Source organism: Halichoerus grypus, chromosome 2 (assembly GCF_964656455.1).
Source record: "Halichoerus grypus chromosome 2, mHalGry1.hap1.1, whole genome shotgun sequence".
In the NCBI taxonomy this organism is placed as follows: domain Eukaryota; kingdom Metazoa; phylum Chordata; class Mammalia; order Carnivora; family Phocidae; genus Halichoerus; species Halichoerus grypus.
This window is the reverse complement of record NC_135713.1, coordinates 176,264,373-176,288,846: the sequence shown is the minus strand read 5'-3', so window position 1 is coordinate 176,288,846 and position 24,474 is coordinate 176,264,373. Positions and strand designations below refer to the sequence as shown.

Here is a 24,474-nt window from a genome sequence, read left to right as displayed (position 1 = left end):
CTAGACTAGTCTGTAGGTTTTGCTGACTGACATCAGATATCTTTCGTGGTATAAGGACATTCCATCTGCCAGTGTCCAGCTAGCTTTGGAAACAAGTGGTAGATTGAAACAAATCCAAGAAATTGGTATTTGTCCTTCCTAGGTATATGAACTTGCATTATCTTTTTAATTTTAGCAGCTTATAGTGAATTATTTTCAAGAGCCTGATGGTTTTGAGAGAAATTTGAGTTCCATTATTTCAGCCCCCTTGAAGTTTTAGTTTTATATTCGAACTGAACCGCAGAGGGCCCCAGTATTAATCACTTGCCTGCCATTATATTCTGATTCCATTACCTCTACTCTCTTAACTCAGAAGCCAGTCTCCCTGAACAGACCTTGTGAGGGTGACATGTGCAGCTTTCTTCTGTAGGGGATGAGGCTTGTCTGATTATGGGAATCCCCTGCTCTTTATCTTTCTGAAGAATGCATGTTTTCGGGGCCTTTTCTGTGGAGAGCAAGGAGTGAATGCAGGATGTTGAGCCGGCAGCATCTGTTTTCCCACTGGCTGCATGTTTCCATTGGCATCTACTTACTGTCCTAACCCTTTGCCACAAACTAGGGAGTCTTATCTGCTCTTAGTTCAACAGAGAACAACCCCACGGCCCCAAACCACATCTGAGGCCCTTAGAACAGCTGGGAGAGGCGTGGGAGAGGAGCTATGGGGGTCTGTGGCTGTCGGGGGTTTGGAAGAGAGTCTGGGGAAGCTCTGGTAAGACAGCCCAGCCCTTCCAGAGTAGTCCCGCATCTCTCATCTTAAATCCGGAAGGCCCGAGTGGTGAAAGGAAACAAACATTTATTAAGTGCTGTTTCATGAGCCAGGCACTGTGCTTTATGTACAGGCATTCGTTGAACACAACATCCCTTTAGAGCAGGGCGTTAATGGAATAGGTGTTACGTTTCTCCCTTTGGTAGATGGGGCCCTGAGGCTCAGAAAGATGCAGTGACTTGCTCAGGGTTACACAGCTTGCTCCAAAGCCTGAATCCTTTCCACTGAGCATCCGGCAGGCACGACAGCGAGAGGGAGCAGACTTTCCAGGCTCTTTTCTCTATTCTGTTCTCAGTTTCCCTTCCATTTCTCTAGTCTAGGTCCATCCCAAAAAGCAGCCTGTTTCATGCAGGTCAACAGGAAGGTGAATTTGAATGGTCTGATCGTTAAGTAACTTAGATCCCAGAATATCCCCCTGTAAGCAATAAAACGTGGCGCCCAGACTGCTCAGCACCTTTTGTTTTTGCCGTTTGTTCCTTGCATCATTTGCATCATGTATGCTCCCATGCCCTTGGAATTTTATGACTCCACACAGCAGATATTTCCTCCTTGAGAGCCAGTCCCTTCCCAGCCCCTCCCTCCATCTGTTTAGGGAATGTGAGGGTGAACTGAGACCTACCAAAGCTCAAAGCCAGGGGACGAGGGCTGTAGGAGGCCATTCTTCTGTCCTTAGGCAGCACACGTGGCTTCCTAGCCCATCTCAAGGTTTCTAGACAGATGGGCTAGAAGCTTTCTGTGATCCATAAACACATAGAAATGGCTTTGTTCTTTCCTCATCTTTCCTAGTGACCCGTGTCCTCATGTGGAAGTCCTACACAGTCAGGAAATTCTTCCCTTACAATTAACCCAAGTCTCTCTTATTTCCATTTATGTCCATTTCCTCCTTCTCTTATTGCAGAGAAAATGGAAGAAATCCCCTTAAATCTTCTTTTCCTCTTAGCTAAAGGCTTACTGGCTCTAAGTTGCACTTGGGTTCTAATTCTGGAAGTTTTCATCATTTTCATTGTTCTTTATTATTATTACCCTTCCCACTTTCTCCATATGCTTCCTCAAGGGTGAAATCCAAACAGGATCCAGTATTATTTTGCATGGGTTTCAGTTCTTTGGAATGGAGCCTGTGGCTTACCCTGACCCTAAATGGGAAACTCCACTGGGCCTGACCATGGATGGAGAAAAGAATGAGAAATGAAAAAGGACTGACCAGGCCCTCCCAGCAGAATGTCAGATCTCCTGAGGTGGGAGGTTTAGCCAGCATCCCAAGGGCAGGGGTTTTGCTAACCCTCCTTTGTATCTCTGCCTAATACTTCTATTGACTTCTTGCTGAGATGGCGTATTGTATAATATATAGTGCCTTCAGCAAATACATGGAGACAGAGAGTAGATTTGTGGGTGCCGGGGGCTGGGGCAGGGGATGTGGAAGGTGACTGGTAATGACATGAGATTTCTTTTTGGAGAGTGGAAATGTACCGGAATTATAGTGGTGACGATTGCACAACCTTATGAATATATCAAGAGCCCCTGAATTATATACTTTAAGAGGATGACTTTTATGGTAATATGAATTACATTTCAGTTAAAAAGAACTCAACTTTATGTTTGCACTAATAAGTTCTTTTATAGCTGTATAATAAAAAAGAAATTGTAACAACAACACAATATATATATAAAGCCTTGGAGTTTATGAAGCACTTTCTTTCATCACAGTATCTCCTTTATTTCTTATAGAAAGCTGGTGTGAGGACTGTCTTATTGTGCCCATTTTGCAGATTAGGAAATCAAGTCTCAGAGCAGTTAATTGGCTTGCTCAAGTTAGTAGCATAGCTGGTACATATCAAAGCCAGGACTCAAAATCTGGCAGTCTGCCTCCTTGAAGCCCATATAATTCACACTGCCTGTGGATGGTAGGTTGGAGAAGCAAGCACTAAATGCTTTAAAGGAGTCACACAATATGACTGGAAAGGATCATGGGGAGCTTCAGTCTCATCCCTCCATTTTTATGGAGACGTTGAGTTGCAAAGAGTAGAACACTTGTCCTTTGTCGTAATAGTAGAGAAATCAAAGTCACCAAAGAAAAAGATTTTGAAAACCCAAGTAGATTAGAATCAGCCTTTTCATCTCTCTTTTCCAGGCTCCTGAAAAGGCCAAAGAGGAAAGAGAGGGAACTGACCTTCCTTCTACTCTGGACTTCATTGACCTTGTTTTACTACTTATCCTCAGAAACCCTATGAAATAGGCATGTTTCCATCTACAGATGTAAAAGATAGCAAAGCTGAGAGAGTTTGAGTATTTCTCCCCACGTCAAGTAGCTAGTAAGTTGTCATTGTAAAACTAGGATTTGATCCTGATCTTCTGATGCCAAGGCTAGATCCTCTCATCATACGCAGATAGGCACCTAGCTCCCAGATAGCGCGGCTGGGTGGGCAGGTAGACATCTGCTTCCTCATCTTTCTACACCTCCTGAGGCACATGCTACATTAAAAATGGTTGACCTTGGGGCGCCTGGGGGGTGCAGTCAGTGAAGCATCAGACTCTGGGTTTCAGCTCAGGTCATGATCTCAGGGTCATGAGATGGATCCCCACTTCGGGTTCTGGGCTGGGTGTGGAGCCTGCTTGGCTCTGCCTGTCTCTCTCTCTCTCTCCCTCTCTAGATCTCTCCCACCCCCCCACCCCCCAAAAAAGAAAGAGAAAACGATTGACCTTCCCAGTGAGAGGAGAGGACCTAAGTTGGAGAGGCTCTGCTTTATGCTAGGAGGACGTCATGCCCAAGTCTGCTCATGGGTGAGGACCTGTGCCTGTTACCGAGTGGAAGGAACCCATATGTTTGCTCTTTTTCCACCTCCCCCTGAAAAATATTCATTTGCAATGGTCCTCCTACTTTTAAACGGAATTGCTGCCTTCAGACTTTCAAAAGGGGCCAGAAATCAGTGGTTTTGGATACTAAACAGGAAACTCAAAGCCCTTTCCGTTCCTTTGAGCTGGCTGGAAGGGCTGGGCCTGGACTATTACTTTCCTTTAAAGGACAGAAGAAAAGTGTTGTGTAATTTAAAAAAAACAAAACAAAACAAAACAAAAAACCCTTTCCTGGAGTCCTGAACACCAGCCTCGGTTGATCCACAACATGGAAAAGAGCTGCCTTGTTGCCTGGCAGTAAGGACAGCAAACAAATGTGTCTGACAGTCTGTTTGGGATCTCCTGGTCTGAAATCCTGTTTGCTTCATTCTAATTGCTTCCTTAACTTCCTTTCAGTCTCCCCACCTTTGGTACCACCCTCACTCAAGGGAGTGCCAGGCCGTGCCTGGGTGTGCCAGGCTGGGCTGGGCCCCACAGGATACAGTGACCCAGCCGGGGCTATTCTTGTCTGTCTATTTGCAAGATGCCTGTTGGTCCAGCGGCTGTTTTTCCCATCATAAATGTCGCCTTGGCAGAGGCCCAGAGTGGAAGCCATGGCGGAAGAGCTTCCAGAGTTCTATCCCAGGGAATTCAGCTGGTCCTGAGTGACAGGCTGAGCCAGCAGGTTCACTGTTACCCAGGAGGGTACCTGCCCCTGGAGGTCATGCCTCCAAGACAGGCCTTGGCAGCGTGTGGGCCTCAGCCAGCGCACTTTTCGTGGAACAGGCCTGGAGGGACCATAGTGGCCCTGGGCGGCACCTCTGGGCCTGGCTGGCATTTCTCTTCTCTGCCATGTGTCCTCCCCATCATCCCCTACTCTCTAGGAATTCTAGGCTATGCCAGGCTAAGGAAATTACTCATAGGCCCTGCCCTGAAGCAGACAGAAACCCCCAGATTGGCCCCCAGACTTTTAAAATCACCTATCCCTACTAGTAAAATGTTTGAGTATATACTCCTAATATATGGATACTTATAAGTGGCATACACATACTGCTATGGGATATGTACATTATAAACCTATGTTCAAAGAAATGATTAATAATTATAATTTAGAAAGGAAGAAAAACAAATTGTTTTTCAAATCTTACTTATTGAAACTATGTGATTTAATACGCTCTTTTAAAATTATTGGTTTATCACTTTCTGATATAGTAATTCTAAGGTATGTCCTAATGATATTTTTCAGTACTTTATCTTAACATTTTCCCTTGCTGAAAAGTTCTTACAAGAAAGGTAGATTCAAATGCAACATTAGCATGTTTGTGCCTATGAAAATCATGATCCCCACGCTCCAACCCATTTACCCAATTACACAAAGGTTTTTGCAGAACTTGCAGTTGCTCTTTGGAATACTTTTGAGTAGATTAGGAAATTGTTTCTTCCTAATTGTCTAAATACAGAAATACAGTGTACAGATGGGAGATTGTAGAGATGGCTTATTTTAAAATTTTTATTGGATTTAAATTTTCTTTAATTTTACAAAGTAAAACTCACTCTTTGGTATACAGTCCTATGAGCTGATAAATACTTGGTCTTATAGCCACCCTCATAATGAAGATAACAATTCTGTCTCCCCCGTTACTCCTTGTAGTCAAATTCTCCTCCTACCCATAACCTTTGGCAATCACTTACTTTAGCCTGTTGCATTTCAGATTCATCCATGTTGGTATGTGTATCAACACGTGGTTCCTTTTTATTGCAGACTACCATTATATGGGTGGTATCGTTTTATCCAATCACCAACTGCGAGATATTTAGGTTGTTTCCAGTTCTGGACAATTAAGAATAAAGCCGCTCTGAAAACATTCTCCTGCAGGTTTTTGCGTGAACATAGGTTTTCATTTAACTTGGGTAAATGAAACCACCAAACTCTTGTCCAAAGTGGTTATGCTGTTTTGCAATGTATGAGAGAGTTCTGGTTGCTACACATTCTTTTTTTTTTTTTTTTTTTAAAGATTTTATTTATTTATTTGAGACAGAGAGAATGGGAGAGAGAGAGCACATGAGGGGGGGAGGGTCAGAGGGAGAAGCAGGCTCCCTGCTGAGCAGGGAGCCCGATGCGGGACTCGATCCAGGGACTCCAGGATCATGACCTGAGCCGAAGGCAGTCGCTTAACCAACTGAGCCACCCAGGCGCCCCTGGTTGCTACACATTCTTGACTTGGTTTTGTCAGCTTACAAAAATTTAACCATTCTAATAGGTGCATGGTGATATCTCACTTTTTTTTTCTTTTTTTAACTTATATGACTACCATTTTATTATAAAGGATACAACTCAGGAACAGCCAAATGGTAGAGATACATAGAGTCAAAAGATGAGGGTAGAGTGGAGGGTGGAGCTTTCATGCCCTTTCAGGGCACATCACTCACTGAGCACTTTGATGTGTTCACCAACCTGGAAGTTCTCAGAATCTCATTGTTCCAGAGTTTTTTTGTTTTTGTTTTTGTTTTTAATTTTTTATTTAAATTAAATTAATTAACATTTGGTGTATTAGTAGTTTCAGAGGTAGAGGTCAGTGATTCATCAGTCTTATATGATATCCAGTGCTCATTACATCACGTGCCCTCCTTAATGTCCATCACCCAGTTACCCCATCCCTCCACCCCCCTCCCCTCCAGCAACCCTCAGTTTATTTCCTATGATTAAGAGTCTCTTGTGGTTTGTCTCCCTTTCTGATTTTGTCTTGTTTTATTTTTCCCTCCCTTCCCCTATGATCCTCTGTTTTGTTTCCTAAATTCCATATGTGAACGAGATCATATGATAATTGTCTTTCTCTGACTTATTCGCTTAGCATAATACCCTCTATAGTTCCATCCACGTCGTTGCAAATGGCAAGATTTCATTTTTTTTTTTTTATGGCTGAATAGTATTCCATTGTATATATACACCACATCTTCTTTATCCGTTCATCTGTCGATGGAAATCTGGGCTCTTTCCATAGTTTGGCTGTTGTGGAAATTGCTGCTATAAATATTGGGGTGCAGGTGCCCCTTCGGAACACTACATTTGTATCTTTGGGGTAAATCCCTAGTAATGCAATTGTTGGGTCCTAGGGTGACTCTATTTTCAACTTTTTGAGGAACCTCCATACTGTTTTCCAGAGTGGCTGCACCAGCTTACATTCCCACCAACAGTGTAAGAGGGTTCCCCTTTGTCCGCATCCTTGCCAACATCTGTGGTTTCCTGACTTGTTAATTTTAGCCATTCTGACTGGTGTGAGGTGGTATCTCATTGTGGTTTTGATCTCATTGTGTTTTTAATTTGCACTTACCCCAGTGACTAGTGATGCTGAGCATCTTTTCATGTGACTGCTTACCATCTGTTTATCTTTGGTGAAGTCTGTTCAAATCTTTGGCTCATTTTATTTTTTATTTAAAACTTTTTTTGAGGTTATTTTTTGAGTTTTGTTTTTTTTTGGCTGGGTATAGTACACTTTATTGGTGATACATGATAAGGTAGGGCTCCCCTAGTCCCTCCCTTTCTTCGGGGGTCTGGGATGTAAACTGTCTAGAGGTCATGAGATTCTCAGTGTGTCAGGGGATGAGTTGGGGCAAAGACTCCCCAGCAGCTGAGGGCCTCTCTCTTCCTCTTGCTCTCCCTGGGGCTGGTTGTCCAGGGGGCTTTTACTCCTTGGAGGCCATATGGACCATAAGGTCCACCACCTGGTTGCTGTAGCCAAATTCATTGTCATACCAGGAAATGAGCTTGACATACTGGAACATGTAGACCACATAGTTGAGGTCAGTGAAGGTGTCACTGATGGTGACAGTATCCACTTTGCCGGAGTTGAAAGCAGCCCTGGTGACCAGGTGCCCAATATGACCAAATCCATTTACTCTGACATGACCATTGTGTCTCGGGGATGTGGCTGGCACTGCACCAGAAGATTCTGATGTCTGATGAATGGGTTAGGAGCAGAGAGCCTCTTTTGCTCGTTTTAAAATTGGGGCATTTGTTCTTTATTGTTGAATTTTGAGAGTTCTTTATATATTTCAGGTACAAGTGCTTTGTCATATATGTGATTTCCAGATATTTTTTCCCCAGTCTATGGCTTAACTTTTCTCTTTATCGGTTTTTCAGAGTAAGTTTGAAATTTTGATGAAGTTCAGTTTAGCAGTCATTTTCTTTTATAAATTGTTTCTGGGGCAGGATCTAAGAAATCTTTTCTAACACAAAGATTTCCACCTGCATTTTCTTCCAAATATCATTCGTTTTGAATCAATTTTTTGTACAGTCATGTCAGTTCTAAACTATAAAGATCATATAAAACGAATACATTGCCAGATACCAGTTCTCTCCATAGCATAAGTTCCTTTTGAAAAGAAGTTATATTCTCATTCCCTGTGGAAATGTCACCTATTCTTTAAAGGGACAGATTTTTGTGGGTTTATTCTTTTGGAAAATATTGCAGAATAAGAGTACCATACGAATGTCAAGCTCCTTTTTACAGCAAAGGCCAAAGAGTTTGGAATGCTTATCTTTTTACAAAAGGAAAATGTGTAACTTCTTTACGTTTTTAAGTACTTTGATGTAAATGAACCTCTTCGTGGAGCTATCCTATACAAAAAATTGCAAGGATCCTACTGTTTAAATACCCTGTTTTTTAGATTTTATTTATTTATTTTGGGGGGTGGAGAGAGAGAATGAACAGGGGGAAGGGACAGAGGCAGAGGGAGAGAGAGAATCCTCAGACTCCCTGCTGAGCACAGAGCCCAACGCGGGGCTCAATCTCAGGACCCTGAAATCATGACCGGAACCGAAATGACCAACCGACTGAGCCACCTAGGAGCCCCAAATATCCTGTTTCGTTTTGTTCTGTTTTGTTTTAAATTAAGATTAGTCTCATTTTTGACATCCTGTTGCACAGAAAACAACGGTGTTCACGATAAGCTGAAAACAGACTGAAGGGTACCACTATCACACCACACACATGCGTACAACGAGAGCCCCACACTTCCTTCTAGATACCTGTGCGCACATGACACTAGCCCAGGGAAGATCCCAGTGGCAAATCTCTGACTGTTTAGTGAAACCTTTTTTTTAAGATAAAAATATAAAAAGAAGGAAAGAAAGAAAGATAAAAGTAGATTAAAAATTTAGGTGTTTTTTTCCCCCTACCCTGATTGTCTTATATACCTTCTGGGGATGCCTCTACCCTGGAAAGTCTTAAATGCTGCTTCTCTCCCTGCATTCCCAATTGTCTCTAGGTATAGCAGATCTGTGTTTGTTTGGGAAATAAATGCCATGTCCTGTTATAAATGGTAGAGCTGTGTTGCTTTGTGTTGTCCTCTTCCTGTCTGCTTTCTTCTAGAATTTATTTTCCCATAGCCTCATTCTTCTAAGCTCCAAACTTGAAGTTTATAACAAATGTTTCTTAGAAGATGATGCTCCTGATTATCCATAATGTAGAACCAGGAATCATAAAAGAATATAATTTTGGAGCTGTAAGGGGACTTGGGAGGTTGACTAGTCCAAATCCCTTATGAAAATCAAAAAATACAAAGGAACTATGGTTAAATCCATAGAATGGAATACGATTCAGCAATAAAAAGGGAATGAGCTTTTTTTTTTTTTTTCCTTAAAGATTGTGTTTATTTATTTGAGCGAGAGAGATGAGGGGGAGAGAGGGATAAGCACACTCCAAGCTGAGCAGGGAGCTGGACGCGAGGCTCCATCTCACGACCCTGAGATCATGACCTGAGTCGAAACCAAGAGTCAGAAGCTTAACTGACGGGACCACCCAGGTGCCCCAGGGAATGAGCTTTTGATAAAATGCAACAACGTGGATGAATCTTGGAAGAATGATGCTGTGTGAGAGAAGCCAGACAAAAAGCACTACATACTGTGTGATTTCACTTATAAAAAACCGGAAAATGCAAGTGACAGTGATGGCAGTGGGTGCCTGTGGATGAGTGGGAAAGGATTAAGGAGGGGAGGGAAGGCAATAAGGTGAAGAGGGACAAGAGGAAACTTCTGGGTATGACAGTCGTGATTGCGGTGATGGTTTCACAGGTAGATACAAATAGTGCACTTTACATAGGTACAGTTTACGACATCACTTATACATCAGTAAAGCCACTCAAAGAAATAAAGGAAATTAGAGGCAGTTCACCTGTGGAGTAAATAATAAATGCCTACAGTATACCAGACTCATGTGCTCTGTGCTAGGGGTTCAGAGAGAGTGAAGACTTGGCCCGTACCTTCAGGGAGCTCCCCATCTAGTGAGGTTGTTAGAAAATAAACATATCAATTAGATCCAGTATGTTAAGTGCTAAGAAACAGGCACAGACAGGGCACAGGAGGAGTCCAGAACATGGGAGCCAACGGGTGCCTCTTCCCCGGGGAGGTCAGGGAAAGCCTTACGGAAGAGAGCAAGCTGAGCCGAGGCGTGGAAGAGCCTTCCCATCTGAGGGAACGTCGTGGGCAAATTGGTGAGATGGCAAGTTCCAGGGAACTGCGTGTGGTTCGGCCTGACTAGAGCAGAGGACACTATAGCGAGAGAAGGGACCGCAGAGGTTGGTGGGGCCAGACGGTGAAGCTTTGGCTTCCCTGCCAGTGCTTGGGTGTCTGTGCTCCAGGGTTGAACTAACAGGTTGTCTAAATCCATAGTCTGTGTCACAGGGACACTGTCTCTTCCAAACACTTGACATAGACCTCCAGGTTTTCAAGGCTGGGACACTCCTATTCCTGCTTCATTCCAGCCTGGGAGTTTCTTCTGTTCCCCAGGAATGTTTCAAAGCCCAAAGGGAAGAGCTGGTTTAGGTCTGAGCAGCAGCTGGGAAACATCTGCTTGCTTCTTGGAGCTACACCTAGGAGCACAGGCCTCTGGTGTGTTTGCATGTTGGAGGCAACCAACAGTCCAGCTGCCCCAAAGGCAGCTTTTTCTGCAAGCCCGAAATCTTGCCTTTCTTTCTGGCTGGTGGCCTTGATCCCTGAAGTCCGGTATTTCTGACGATGGCTGTCTGGTGTGCGGTGATCTGTGTCCTGTCTGGTTCTCTCCTACCCTCTGGTCCTCTGTTAACTAGTCACCACTGGATTTCTCCAGCCACGGAATAATAGAGGTCATGGGAGAGTCCCTTATTTTATTTGTTTTTAGAGTGGTTTTCGGAGAGGACTAGGACGTTGGATCCAGAGTACGACTGTCAGACCACATTAAAAATGCAGGCAGCAGCGCAGTACGCGGATGGCTCATGTCAGCTGGACCTGTCGGTGTCACCAGAGGAGGGAAACACGGCGAGGGCCTGTCTTAATGGAAGTAGATGCCAAACTGCATGGCAAGCCCTGGCTCACGTTTCTCCAGCTTCTGCCACCCTTCAGCCGGAAGAGAACAGCTCATATTGAAGCTGGAATTTAAAATGGGATTGCTGCTTAACGAGCGTTGCTGTGATCTAGAGATCAAGTTGCTTACACCTCAAAAGGAGAGTGCCCATGCTCCCAGTCAGGAGGATTGTTACTCTTACGGCAGTTAGGATCACAAGACGTGAGAAGTGTAGGTTTGGTGGTGTATTCTTTCTTGCCTTGGGGATCCTTTGGCATCTTCTCGGGGTTGGGCCAAGAGGGCAAGTAAAGGTGCCCCCACTGATTTACCTAACCAACTCGAGGAAAGCTGTGGCCAGCACAGATGCCTGAAATAAGTAGGTCCAGCAAAGGCCAATGTGGATTATCTTGGGTGGATTAATAGAACAGACGGTGTCAGGAGGGAAGAAGTTTTCAATGACATTGTGGAGTTTGGTTTTTCTATCTTCTCACCTGGGCTGGTGAAAACAGTCCAAGTGTGGGCTGGCCCAAGCTCTGTAGCTCTGTTTATTCTCTCCTCTTGTCCTCCCCCGTGCTAGCTGCCAGCTTGACTATTAAATGGCTCAGGGCCATTTTTTTTTTTTTTTTTGCTGTGTCAATCCTGGAAGGTCGTCATTGTTGTGATTTAGGGCTGGTTTCCCGAATGGGTGGATAAAATGGATATCTAACTATCGATTTGTTTCCTTGCATTTCAGTCGTTCCAAGGAAGTCAAGGACGAGCATACCTCTTTAACTCAGTGTGAGTGTCTCTGGTACATCCATGGTTTGGTACAAATTTTGTCGGGTGGGGGGGGAAAGCAGCACTCAGTGATAATTAAACAATGGCCCCCTGCCCCCTCTGCGACAATAAAAACCCTGCAGGACATTACTCTCCACATTAGGTAGCCAGTTATCTTTGGGGAATTTTTTTTGGGGGCGGAAGCATCTTTGGCTAAAAATAATACATTTACTACCCACAGTAGGCACATCAGAGGGCTGTAGGCTCATACGAAGACGTTGAAGTGCTTCCAAGAGCCTCATCATGGAGGCTTCATAACCAGGTCTAAGATGAGTCATCCGGGAGGAGAGGAGGTCAAACAAAAGACACGGGGATCCACTGCAGGAGCTGTGGCTGGAGGAAAAGGCCCGGGTAGTGAAGAGCCTCCTCCACTGCAGTCGCGGCCTATAGGGCTCTCCGTCAAAGCTGGGCACATCCTTTGTAGCCTCTTACCTGGGAAAGGAAGGGGGGACGCTCACAGAAGTGTGATGAACTGTGAGAATGACAATCTCACATGTTCAGCTGGAAATACTACGGGGCTCGTTCATCCTTGTAATCAGGACAAGACTGTGCAGATGTCCCATTTGACATCTTCAGCTGCATTCAGTCCTCAGTAAGCTCTGAGCTGAGGACCCGTGCTCATGGCTGTGGTCTTCACAGTGTGGCCATCAGTTGGTCCCCTTAGGTCACAAGATTAGAAGCATTAGTTAGAAACCTTCCAAGCAAAGTCTCAACCGTACAGACTATTTTTCATAGACTCGCTGAATCAGAACTTTCAGATCTCAAATGCATTTCAATGGAGATGTTTCCACGTGGCTACCTTTTAGGGGCTATTATCACTTTTGGTCGTAAACAACGCCCTTCTCAGTGTCGGCTTCCCTTGAGGCATCCGTGCTCAGTTATTTTCTCGCTGCAAGCTCAGCTTGAACGACCGAGGATGAATGTGTGACTAACTACCCTTTCTCTCTCTCTGTCCCTTGGCACAGAGTTAATGTGGGCTGCGGGCCTGCAGAAGAGCGAGTGTTGCTAACAGGACTCCATGCAGTCGCAGACATTTACTGTGAAAACTGCAAAACCACTCTGGGCTGGAAATATGTGAGTACTGAGGAGTCTGGTTGGTGCCGAGAGGACTGTGAGGGAGTAACCGAGAGCCTCGTGCTGGAAGATTGCTTTCTTCTCCTGGCTTCCTGTGACCTTGTGGGATTATCTTCGTCCAGGAACAGTCAGTGGAACCCAAAGAGCCGTTCCTGGCACACCCCTGTCTACCACACTCATTCTTCCCTTTTCTCTGACAGTCCCCTTCTCCTGCTCATTCCTTTGCACCTGCCCATGAGACAGACAGATACACATCTGCTTTACAATTTAATTAATAATAATAGCACATAACATTTCCTGACAACTTACTCTTTCCAAGCCTATATTATTTTATTGACTCTTCACAGCTTCCTTAGACAGTGGGTAAAGCTTCCTTACCCATCCATAAAATAGGGATGAAGAAACGGAGATTTAGGGAGGTTAATAGTATATCCGATGTTATCTAGCCATTACATGGCCAAACCAGGATATAGGCATCCAGGAATCTCACTGCAGAGCCCATGCTCTTTGCTCCAGTAAATGTCCCCAAAACATTTCTCAGGTCCTAGACCCTGTGCTAGGCATCATCAAACATGTTAATTAATGTCCTCTGTTAGATAGATTCATGGCTGGATTCTCCCTAGTGGACATTCGTTCCTTCGCTGTTTAACTCAACAAGTATTTTTAATGTCTTGATACCTAGAGTGAGCAGTCCTTTGCCAGGGTGAGAGGAGGTATAGATGATCCATGGAAATAAACTTCTGTTGTTATTGCTGGTAGACATATTTATTATTGGCAGATATTTTCACGTGCTTTTTTCTGCCCAGTCATGGTGGGGATGTTGAGTCTTCCTGTCTCCGGGAGGACAATTTATTCCATGTAAAATGCCATAAATTCCCTGTCCTGTCAGTTGCCCAGGGTCAGTGTGGGGCTGGCTCATATGACCTGTGGTTAGTTAGCTTGTTTGTTAGCTTGGGAGAGCCCGGAGGAGTCGTCAGAACTGCCCGCAGAGTGATGATGATGTGTCAGTGTAGGTTTGTTGATTGTGAAAAACACACCACTCTGTGGGACTCCAGGAATGGGGGAGGCTGCACGTTATGTGGGAGCAGGGAGTACAGGGGAAACCTCCTTGCCTTCTGCTCCTTTTTGTTGTGAGCCTAAAACTGCTCTAAAAACATGAAGAAATCTATTTAAATAAAAAAGATGTTGAGCAAAAGAAGCCCAACATAAAAGTATGAGTCCATTTAACCGAAGTTCAAAAATGTGCAAATCTTAACTGCCGCAGGTAGAGTCTGCAGTGGGGCTGCATTGCCTTTAGATGCCCTCTTTCACATCTCCCTTGAAATGTTCAGAATTAGCAAGAAACACCCTAGATGGCATGTTTCACGATGCCAAGATGGTCACAGATCCCTATGGTTGCCCTGATTGCTTCCTGTGGGAAAAACTGGCCTTGGCTGTTCTGTTCCCCCTGGATGGCCGGTGACCCCTCTGGGTGATCTGGGGGCCACAGCTCTGGTTTTGATTATTCAGAAATGTTCTGCCCTTCTGTTTCCCCAACCTCTTGGTCATCTTATTCCATTGAAGATGTGCAGGATTACAGACAGAAGATAAATCTGAGTTCATTGGTTTTGCTCCTCACTTCAGGTAAAATGATTCACTTCTTTGACAGAGGTTCATTAAAAGCCTTTGTGTTGGATACAAAAGTAAATGCGATCTAATGCTTGCCCTTGGGAGTGTTTACAGTCATGGTATCAAGGAGGAAAGCTACAGGTAAACGGATAAAACAGCGTGACAGGCATAATGGTATACACAGGACAGTAGGGAAACCTCAGTCTCCCAAATATATTACCTCTCATGTCCCAGGCCCGTGCTCCAATCTTTCATTCCATTATTTCTTCTGACCCTCATAGTAATCCTGTGAAGTACTTTTAATTATCCCAGTTTTGTAAATGGAAAGTTTGCGATTGTAAACGCAAGTGGTTAAGTGATGCTTCTGGGGCCAGGGTTCAGTCTGGGGTATTTCTGCAGACTCCAGATCTAGTGCTCTGTCCAGTTAGGACATTTTGCAAGTGCCCTGTGGCTTGGGGGCTGTTGAATTTTTTTTTTCTTTTGACTTTTTTTTGTTTGTTTAATGGGGATATATTCTTACTTTCCTAGTTTTCTTTTTACCTCCTCCCTATCCTAAACACACTACATGGAACAATAGGTCTTAGTCTCGAACCACATTCCTTTGTTGTGTGTACAAACACACACACACACACACACACACACACACACACGGAGCTGAGGAATAATGAAGTGTCAGGGAAATGACTGCTGAGTCCACAGCTCTTGTGTGTGTGTGATGTGTTTGCACATTCTCTCTCAGCGCCCCTCCCCTCGCCACTTTGTGGAATGATTCCTCTCTCAATAAGAGGCTCAAGTGTGAGCTCTTATTAGGAGACTCAGTTCCCCAGAGCTCTAGGAACAGAAGATACAGTTCATACAAATGCTGCCCAGAACCTACAAGCAGGAGGGTTGAGTTACTTACTAAGTTGGAAGACTTGGGAAAAGAGCTGATGTCCACAGCTTGTGCACATTGAGCTCAGCCATCTAATGACTGTGATGACCAGTGCTTTTCATATAGTACACCAAGATGTTTTTATACATCTGTGCCTGGGAAGAAGATATCCCTTTGAGCCTGTACCTATGCAGGGCTTTTTTTTTTTTCTTTTTCTTTCTTTTTTCTTTTTTCTTTCCTGTGGGGCTTATTAGCCTGCAAGCCCACCCACAGTGTTTGTTGTACATTTAGGATGGTAAATTGCCAGGTGGTTTCTGTTGCATTTTCTCCCTGGAGGCCTGGCAACTGGGTGGGGCGTGAGGGCTGCCAGGTTCTTCAGCCTAGAGTTCATGTAGCTCCTTACTCCCTGGAGAAAGGCGGTGAAGGAAAAACAGACTTAACACACCTGACATAGAAACAGCAAGATAAATAAGAGAGAGACCTATTTGGCCTCCCAATACTTTGTTCTCTCCCTGAGTGTCTTTTCTCCAAGTGTAACAGGACAGTTGAGGATTATGACATAGAAACTTCATGGATACATCCATAGAGCACATTTCTGGTTAGCATCTGAAACCAAGTTCCTCTCAGATTTTACACACGCTTGCGCTCACACACACACGCTCGCGCACACACACACATTCACACATTCACTCAGCAGTTATTTATTGAAGACCTGTTATCTGGCAAGCAGTCTTCTAGGCACGAGGGATACCGCAGTGAACAAGATAGATGAAAACCTCTGCCTGCCATGAAATGTGTGTCGTCCTGGTGAGAGACAATGGGTACAGTAGTGTGCAGGTGGTACTGTGTGTTTGAAAATGGTAAGTGCCGTGGAGAAGAGTGAAGCAGGGAGAGGGGCGGGGAGGGCGTTCTGGGGTGGAAGTTGTGCTTTTAAAGTAGAACAGTGGGGAAAGACCTCACTGAGGTGGTGACGTTTGGGCAAAGCCTTAAATGAGCAGAGATCCTGAAGAAATTCTATTGTAAATATTGAGAAAAAATGTTTAGAATATTCAAATTGAAAAATATTGAAACTCGGTTGTAAATATGGAGAGAGTCCCGGCGCTGTCTCAGAGCTGGAGCTCAGTGAAGGGGGCGTGGCGTGTCTGAGTGGCGGGAAATCTCTCAGTCTGGGCCAGGCTGGTCCTGATTGCTTCTGTGCTACAAGTCACCTACTTGTCTTTGGTCATTTGGTGTCTTTTCTCTTCCTTTGTGTCTCCTAGGAACATGCCTTTGAAAGCAGCCAGAAATATAAAGAAGGCAAATACATCATTGAGCTAGCACACATGATCAAGGACAATGGCTGGGACTGATCGGAGGGTATCCACCTAACCCAGTGTCCACGTGAACACCATCCAACCGAACATTCTACCCAAGCGTGAGAGAGTGACTGAACACTTGGTTCCATCCATTTAGGGGCCTTGCCATCTGGGGCATTCTCCCACCCTGACGCCGTCTTTCTGGTGACCGGCCTCTAAATCGCTGTCTCTCTGTCTCTTTGCTTTGTATCTGTTTGTGAGTTGATCCTGGCTTCTCTCTCTGTTCTAGTGTTGGCTGAAAACAAAACAACGAAAGGAACAGATGCCTGACCGCATGGCGGCAACCCACCTTGGTAAGGGCCCTAGGGCCCATGTAAGAGCTGCCTGATGGCCTCTTGTCAGGAGAGCAGTGGTACAGCATGGGGGTGTGAGGAAGAGAGGAACGGGGAGCCTTGAGGGTCCCAGGGGTGGGCAGGGGATGGGCCGTTAGAGGTAGGAACAAAATTGTGCTGCTCCCGGGGTCCCGGTAACTTAGGCTTGAAATAATCGACTTGTCTAAAAGGACAAAGAGAAAAAAAAAAAATACCTCATGACTGCATTCTCTCTGATCAGAAGCTTCTGTTCCCGACACCGACTGTGCCAGGTTCGCATGTGAGCGCAAGAACTGGCCCTAACTCTAGGGGCGCAGGGGCCTGGTTCTCCTGGGTTGAGTTGGGGGTGTCATGGAAGCAGAGAGTGAGAAGCCCAGGTGGTTTTGATAACTCTGATGCCTCACTGCTCCTTCGGGTTATCTTTGCCTCTTCAGCCGCCGTAGGTGAGAAGAGGGGGACTGCCATTGGCAATGGGTGCAAGATCCAAACATCCCAAAGGCTTTGGCCACCAACCAACTAAAATCAGTAATGGAGGAGGACAGGGAACAAAGGGGGGCGGTAGTTTGGGAGCTCCTGCAGAAATGGCTCAGATACTGGGCCAGAAAAAATAAAAAGTAGAACCAGTTAGCAATTCTGACTGTCTAACCTTTTTTCCTGACCCTTAGTAAGAGAAGAGCCTTGTGGCAAGGAAGGGGGTGGGGTGGGGCAATGCTGGGAATAGCTTAGATTTGAACCATTACAGGTTAGTGCATCTTTCCCCTTTGGTATGCAAAGGCTTCAGTGAGATCAGCAATTCTTTGTACATAGAGTTTTGGGTGTTTTTCTCCAGTTCTATCAAAGTCCCAAGACTTTGAGCTTAGTGATAACCTGGCCAGTAGATTCCTCATGCCGCTAGCTGCTCTCCTTGGACTTGAATGCTTTGTGTGGAGAGAAATTGTCAGAGTGGTCCAGCAGTGGGGAGGGCCTAGGTATGATATCCAACATCAAGTTACAAACTCCAGTATTAGCCCCTGCCTCCCATCTATCTCGCAAACCAAACCAAAGTTCATTATATTAGGGAAACAGAGAAAAGATCCTTAATAAGGCTTATGAGAGAAAGGAGTTTGTTAGTTAACCAACACTGTGAAGTGTATTCTACCAGCAGGTAAGCCAGCACACGGTGCACGACCGAAACTCGTTCAACCGAGTTAATTTTATTGCTTAGACCGAAAATGTAATTAATGTTAAGATATGTGCAGGTTATGTTAGGTAATTCTCAGCATCTCATTTCTCTAAGTAGGCTGATCCTACAGGAAATTTTCCTATAGGGAAATTCACCTTAAAAGTCACAGAAGAGTGAGTTCGTAGAGGCAAGAATCTGTAAAATTGATTCATCAGGATTCAAGCAGCCAACCAGGGACATTTCCAGAATTCAGACAAATTCCCGTAGGGAGTGCGTCCATGGTGGAAATGCCTTTTCATGTCTCTGTGGGCTGATTGCAGAAGGGGGGACCTGAGCTAGGCGTGGCCCTGCCCTGGGGGGTGACGGATGGCAGGACTGACAGGAAGCTGGGTGGCTCCAGGTAGACTGCTTCTGTGACACAAAAGGATTCTTAGAAATTGAATCTTGTTCCCAGAGGCTTTTTACCCACATTTTTTGGTACTTTAGCAACCCTGGGAGATTAAGTGCTCCCCACGTTACTAAAAAGCAGACTGAAGTTCAGAAGAAGTATTTCATTTCCGCTCCCAGAGAAAGAGCTCTTCTGGCTCCCAGGGCCAAGATCTCAATAAAAAGCATTTTCAACTTTCACATTCCTAAGCTGGCTTGCCAGCACAAAAATCATAGATCCCCCTTTCTGTCTGCCCTGAAGGTAGTGGCCTTCACTTAGAGATTTTGATTAGCCCCTTTGCTCAGGGAATGTCCTGGCTGTTGATACTCCTTTCCATAGAAAGAAAATAGGGGTTAAGCACGGGTAGGTGTTTTGTCTTTGAGACTGAAAATGGAGTGTGGTGACATAGAAACCAGACACGGGGTGCCCTAGAATTTTCAAGGGGCAGAGGAGACTGATGTGCCACTGTTCTTCCTTGGGGATGAGGCCTCTGACTGTTGCATGGATCAGAGTAGGCTCCAGTTAGACCCAGGTTCTGGTTTTTTTTTTCTTCTTCTTTTTTTTTTTTTCCAGTTCTTACCCATTGAGCATCCAATGGGTGCGTGGCATCATACTTGGTGCGAAAGATCTGAGTAGAATGTTGGTTTTTCCATAACTACAGGGGAAAAAAAACAACTCATTAGGCTTTCCCTCTGTGTCAATGAAACCAAAAGTGCTTCTTATAACTTTAGCTCCATTCATGGCTTGTCTACCTAACGTCTAGCAGTATTGGAGAGACCACAGCTGAGTGATGGAGACGCATCAACTCATGGCCTCAGTCAGTTCATTCTTTAATTTCCTCACCAAATTATTGACTCAGAGCATAACCAAAGACCTCATCCATTCACCCCTGGCGGGTTCAGGGAATTGGAGTTTGACTGTAAAGCCTAGGCAGGGCGCAGGGAGTAGGGCAGGGGAAAGTGCGAAGTGAGAAAGGCAAAGGCGTGAAGTTCCGTACCTCAGCCAGCAGCTGCCTTCATTTGCAACTGAAGTCCAGCTGGCAGACTCTCTAGGTCCATCTCCCCTGTGCTGTCCTAGGTCATGTGGCCTCGGTGGCCCTGGATTACACCCAGACCCCAGGATGTTAGTCTCAGGCTGCTGACGGGTTGATTTGACATGAATCAAATACAGCCAGACTTGATGCCCACAGATTGTCAACTGGGCCCGACTGAGTGCTGCCCCAACTCCGAGACAGCAAGATCATGGAGATAGGATAGAGTAAATCTTGACTGGTGGGTCAGTGTGTGAAAAAGAGGTGTCCCCTTTATAAAAAGATTTTCAAGTGGATATATATATGAAAAAAAAAAAACTTGCTTGTGAAATATACTTTTGTAAATAATATTTAATTTTTTAAATAATATATTTGGTGCTGTTTTCTCAGATCCCCTGAGAGCACTTTTTATTTTCATTTTTAAATTCTATGGTTTCCTCTGCATTTCTTGAAGTGTATTTTAAGGGAAACAGTGATCACCAATATACTCTTTAAAAAAAAAAAAGATCTGTATCACTTTAGTCTGGACAGAGGCAATGCCTCTCTGCATTTTTTTTCCAGATGGAGCAGACTCTGCAGTACATTACCAGGTTGAGAATTGAAATATTTTCTTGCACCAATATTGGCTAGAAAAGAAAATAAATAAAATCAGATTTAGTAACAGTTTAGTGATTCCTCTTGTTGGAAGAATTTCCAACAAATCGGAATCTTGTTTTTAATGCGTGTGTGTGTGTGTGTGTGTGTGTGTGTGTGTGTGTAAAAAGCACTTTGGACTGTGCCTCCTGTTTTCTTTTTTATTGGGGACACTATACCTACAGTTTACACCTTGGGCACATAAGGCTTTCTTTTTCTCTCTCCTTGTTTTGTTTCTGAGTGGACCAACAGCACAAACCATGAAGATTTTGTTTTTCTGAGCATGGAGCTGTTGCCACTTTGCTCCTTTTTCTTTGTGTGCTCAACTTTCCAAGATAGTAAAGGAAATCTGTTGTTTGTGAAGATCAAGCAGAGTCAGGTCTATGTGTTTCTAACTGAGATGTGAGTGTACTCCTTATGTACCCCAGGGTTCCAGTGGTTGTAGAAGCCACATTGTTAACTGGTTTGGGTTGAAAGAACATCAGTAAAATAATACACATACCTTGTAGGTAAACAGTTTAAGGTCAGATTGCCTCAGGTTCAGGAAGAGGCTGGGAAATAAAATCTTGAACACAATCAACTTACATATTTTAACAAAGAGTCTGCCTCAAATGAGAAAACAAGCTAGTGGTCAAGGTAGAGGAAAGAGATGTTTCATTTTCTTAAGCAAAATACAGTCATGAAATCTGCCAGCAGTGAAAGGTAAAGCCAAGAAGAAACAAGCTATTCCCATCACCAAATTCGATCTGCCTGTATATTTTTATATAACGTTTTGGTGAAAGTGAGAGTCGGTTCCCTTTTCCAACCTGCAGAGACGATCTTTCAATACGGAATCTCTATTTATGCTTGTGTTTACAAACTGTATTTGTTGGGTTTGGGTTTTGTTATTTTCCCTATCTTTTTTTTTTTTTTTTTTTTTTGGTGGCATTTTTCAGGTCACTTTGCTTCAATAACAAAGATAATTATTTTCAAATAATTTGTCTTCACCTTTTCCTGTATTTGTACATAGTGATTCAGTATTAGAGAAAAGTGCATTGTTTCTGTCATATTTCCAATCTGTGTTGGTGCTCATTTGAGAAAATAAAGTTTTCAAATATTCTTTGGAGGGCTCATCTGTCTTAATTGACCCAGCATGTTTTTAACTTGACTTTTAACATTGAAAGTAACTGAAAAGCCTGTAGGAGGTCATCTAACCCCATTCACGGAGCTCTCAACTGAGACCCTGCGGGGTTGTTTGTTCCAAGGACAGTTGGCCAATTAATGAATAAAAATCAGGTCTCCTGCTTATCTGCAAATGCTGCTCTTATCTTTAGATATCAGAAATGCCTGAGTGACCTTTAGGATTTTTGTCTACTAAACCCCATATTCTTAAAACTCGGCAAACTTTTCTGTTTATGCCAATTTCTTTGGGGGAAATTGGATTGCATTAAGTGAAGAGATAAAAGAATTGTAAAACAACAAAATTAGGTCACAAAGAGGCAGCATTATCTCTGAATAACTGGCTAACAAAGGAGGAAAGAAGTATTCACAGTTACAGTATATGGAAAATCAAGTCTTCTCACTCACTGAACAAATATTTATTAAACATCTGTTAGGTTCTAGACACTGGGTGAGGCAGTTGGACCGTTCTAGTAAATCAGCAGCTTTTCTTTTCCTCCAGTATCTTCCATATGCATAGCCTTGCACAGCCAGTCAGCGTACAGAGTTTTGTTTGCTGGTGCCTTCATTTAACAGACGAAGTATTTTTGCCTAGACATCAACTTTTTCAAAACCATGCCTCCACAACTGACAGCGTTCTCACCTTGTATAGGCAACTTAAATAGTGAAGAAAGAGGATATTAAAACTGCCCAAATGTGTGTATTTGTGTGTTTTCACATTGGTGAAAGTATTTTAGAAGCCTGTTCTGTATAAAATAAGAACCTTGTCTTCCCATGAATTTTCACCTACCCATTCTGGGCCAGGCTGCAGTTGACTTTATTTGTCCTTGAGCGTATTATCATATTTCCGTGACCTGTTTTGCTTCAGTGGATGTGTCTGTTATCATTTCATTCTTGTTTGCCTTTGGCCGACCAGGAGGAGAGAAAAGATAACATGTGCGGGAGATGACCGGTTCCAAACCAGCAATCCTTGGGTCCTCCCCTTTCCAAGCTCTTACACCCCAGTGGCCATCCAGGGATCAGGCCGGACCACGGCTAGGGTGCGTTGCCTACGTGACCTCACTTAAGATCCCCGCCATGAGGCTCTTCCTCACATCATCCCAGGAGTCCTCTCCACCCTATGAGAAAAGCAATGACAAATGCCGATTATTCCCATTTGATTGATGATGAAATTGAGGTCAGGAGGGTTTCATGGGAATGACAGGGTCAGGAATCCTAGCCTGGCTTCACCGCCCTAGGTTCTTGCCCTGCACTGTGTTCCAAATGTCAGCCTCTCTCTTCCTCCAGCCTTCTTAATTCTTGTGTGGCTTCATAGGACACTTTCTCAGTCTGCCCATCATGACTGCTTAATGTGTAAGGGGTCAGGGAATGTGAATCAGCAAATTAGGTGGCTGCTACCTGAAAAGGATTGTGTATTCCATAGGAGAACCTAAGCTTGGCTTTGTTGGTTCTTAATACTCTGCAGTAGATCACATGTGTAATCCTTGGCCCCTTGATTAATAGTAGGTACTTAACAACTGCTTGGTGAACGTTGAATTAACGTGGATTCAAAATATATTAGTATCCCTAAGAGGACAAGAGAGGAGGTTAGCACTGAATGTTTCCTGCATAAGGTAAACAGTCAGTTTACTATTTGCATTTAACAAGCATTTTTTTTGGACGTCTGTTATGTGCCTAGTCTAGTCAGGAAACTAACCCCAGGGAGCAGAAAATCAGTGGTACTAATTGTGCAGAGCAGGAGAACAAAGGGCTATGCCTGGCCCTCCCTGGTTGGCCAGATCAACATCAGCCACCACCCTCACTACCCTCTCTGGCACCTGTTTCCTGCAGAAGCAATTGCTCATAAATCCTTTCATCTGAACCTAGAGCAGGGCACAGGGCAATCTCTGGAGTTAGGGCACCTGATTTCAAATACTGGTTTCACTTAGTGAAAAGGTTATCTACGGAAAGGGCTCAGCCCAGTGCCTGGCACCTCGCAAGGAGTCAGTAATGAAATGGTTGTCATGATTACAGAGTGCTATTTTGAGTTGGGAGTGGGATGAAGTGGACTATTATATTTGATCTTTATGTACATTATTTGCTTAATTTTGCAACATGCCTATGAAGCAAATACTCCATTTTACAGAAGACAAAACTGAGGTTCAGGGCATAAATAACATGCTCGTGGATGAGCTGGCCCGCCCCCTCCATTCTGTGGCCCCAGCCTGCCATTCAGGAAGCAGGAATAACCACCAAACAGGAAACTTTTTGGCAAATCAGATCACACACACACCCCCAAACTGTCATGGCTGTCTAGTTGTCTCCCGTTTTATTCTTTTTATCATGAAATAGAAATTCTGGCTTTTCCGTTGGAAGCCAGGAGCTCAGAACTGAGGAAGAGGTGAGTTGTACCATACCTTGATTTTATAGGATTTCAGGCCTGTTAATTGCAGGGCTATGATTGTTAAGGCGAAAAAGTGTTGCTTTCAGTTGTTCAGACTGATAGAAAAGATGGAAATGAAAACCATGCCCATGCGGAAGTGACTCAAGTATCCTAACATTCAGTACCATCTCTGTGCGGACGTTTGGGGGTAACTCTCCAGGCCAGCTTGGAACAAGCCAAACATTAATAAGAGTTCATGTGGCACGAAGATACTTCTAATCTCCCCCCTCTTCCACCCAGGTGATAATGGGATCACTTTAATGAGAGACAGGATAGCTGGGAAAGCTGAATTTTTTGAGGCCTTAGCAAATCATTTGAAAACTATGACAGAACTAGTGAGTTGTATTTATTTTGAATTAAAATCATGCTAATGGTTTATTCCAAGCTCAGAAATTAGCAGGGTCAAGTAGAAAGAAGGTTGGCTTTGGAGTCGGACAGATGGGGATTTGAAGCCTGACTGCATGATTATATATTGATCACTTTGAGGAAGTCCCTGCAATTCTCGGGACTAGTTTCTGTCATCTGCAAATCAGGGATACCAGCAACCACACTCATGTTATTGTCAGGATCAAATAATAGCCATAAAATGCCCAGTACATTGCCTAGATCAAATAGGACTTTGCAAGTGTCACTCCCTGCCCCCCGCCCAGCACT

The 24,474-nt window shown here is 44.1% G+C and overlaps 1 protein-coding gene across 4 annotated transcripts in view; it reads left to right on the top strand.

The window, feature by feature from the left end:
• The window catches only part of YPEL2 (yippee like 2), a 61,966-nt gene extending 40,627 nt beyond the window's left edge, over positions 1–21,339 (top strand). For all 4 annotated transcript variants that reach the window (XM_036106116.2, XM_078064467.1, XM_078064474.1 and 1 more), the window contains 3 exons: positions 11,687–11,730; positions 12,735–12,843; positions 16,582–21,339. In XM_036106116.2, the coding sequence (XP_035962009.1) occupies positions 11,687–11,730; positions 12,735–12,843; positions 16,582–16,671 (243 nt within the window). In that variant the 3' untranslated portion in view covers positions 16,672–21,339. The remainder of the gene's footprint in view (positions 1–11,686; positions 11,731–12,734; positions 12,844–16,581) is intronic.
• Positions 21,340–24,474: the final 3,135 nt, after the last annotated feature.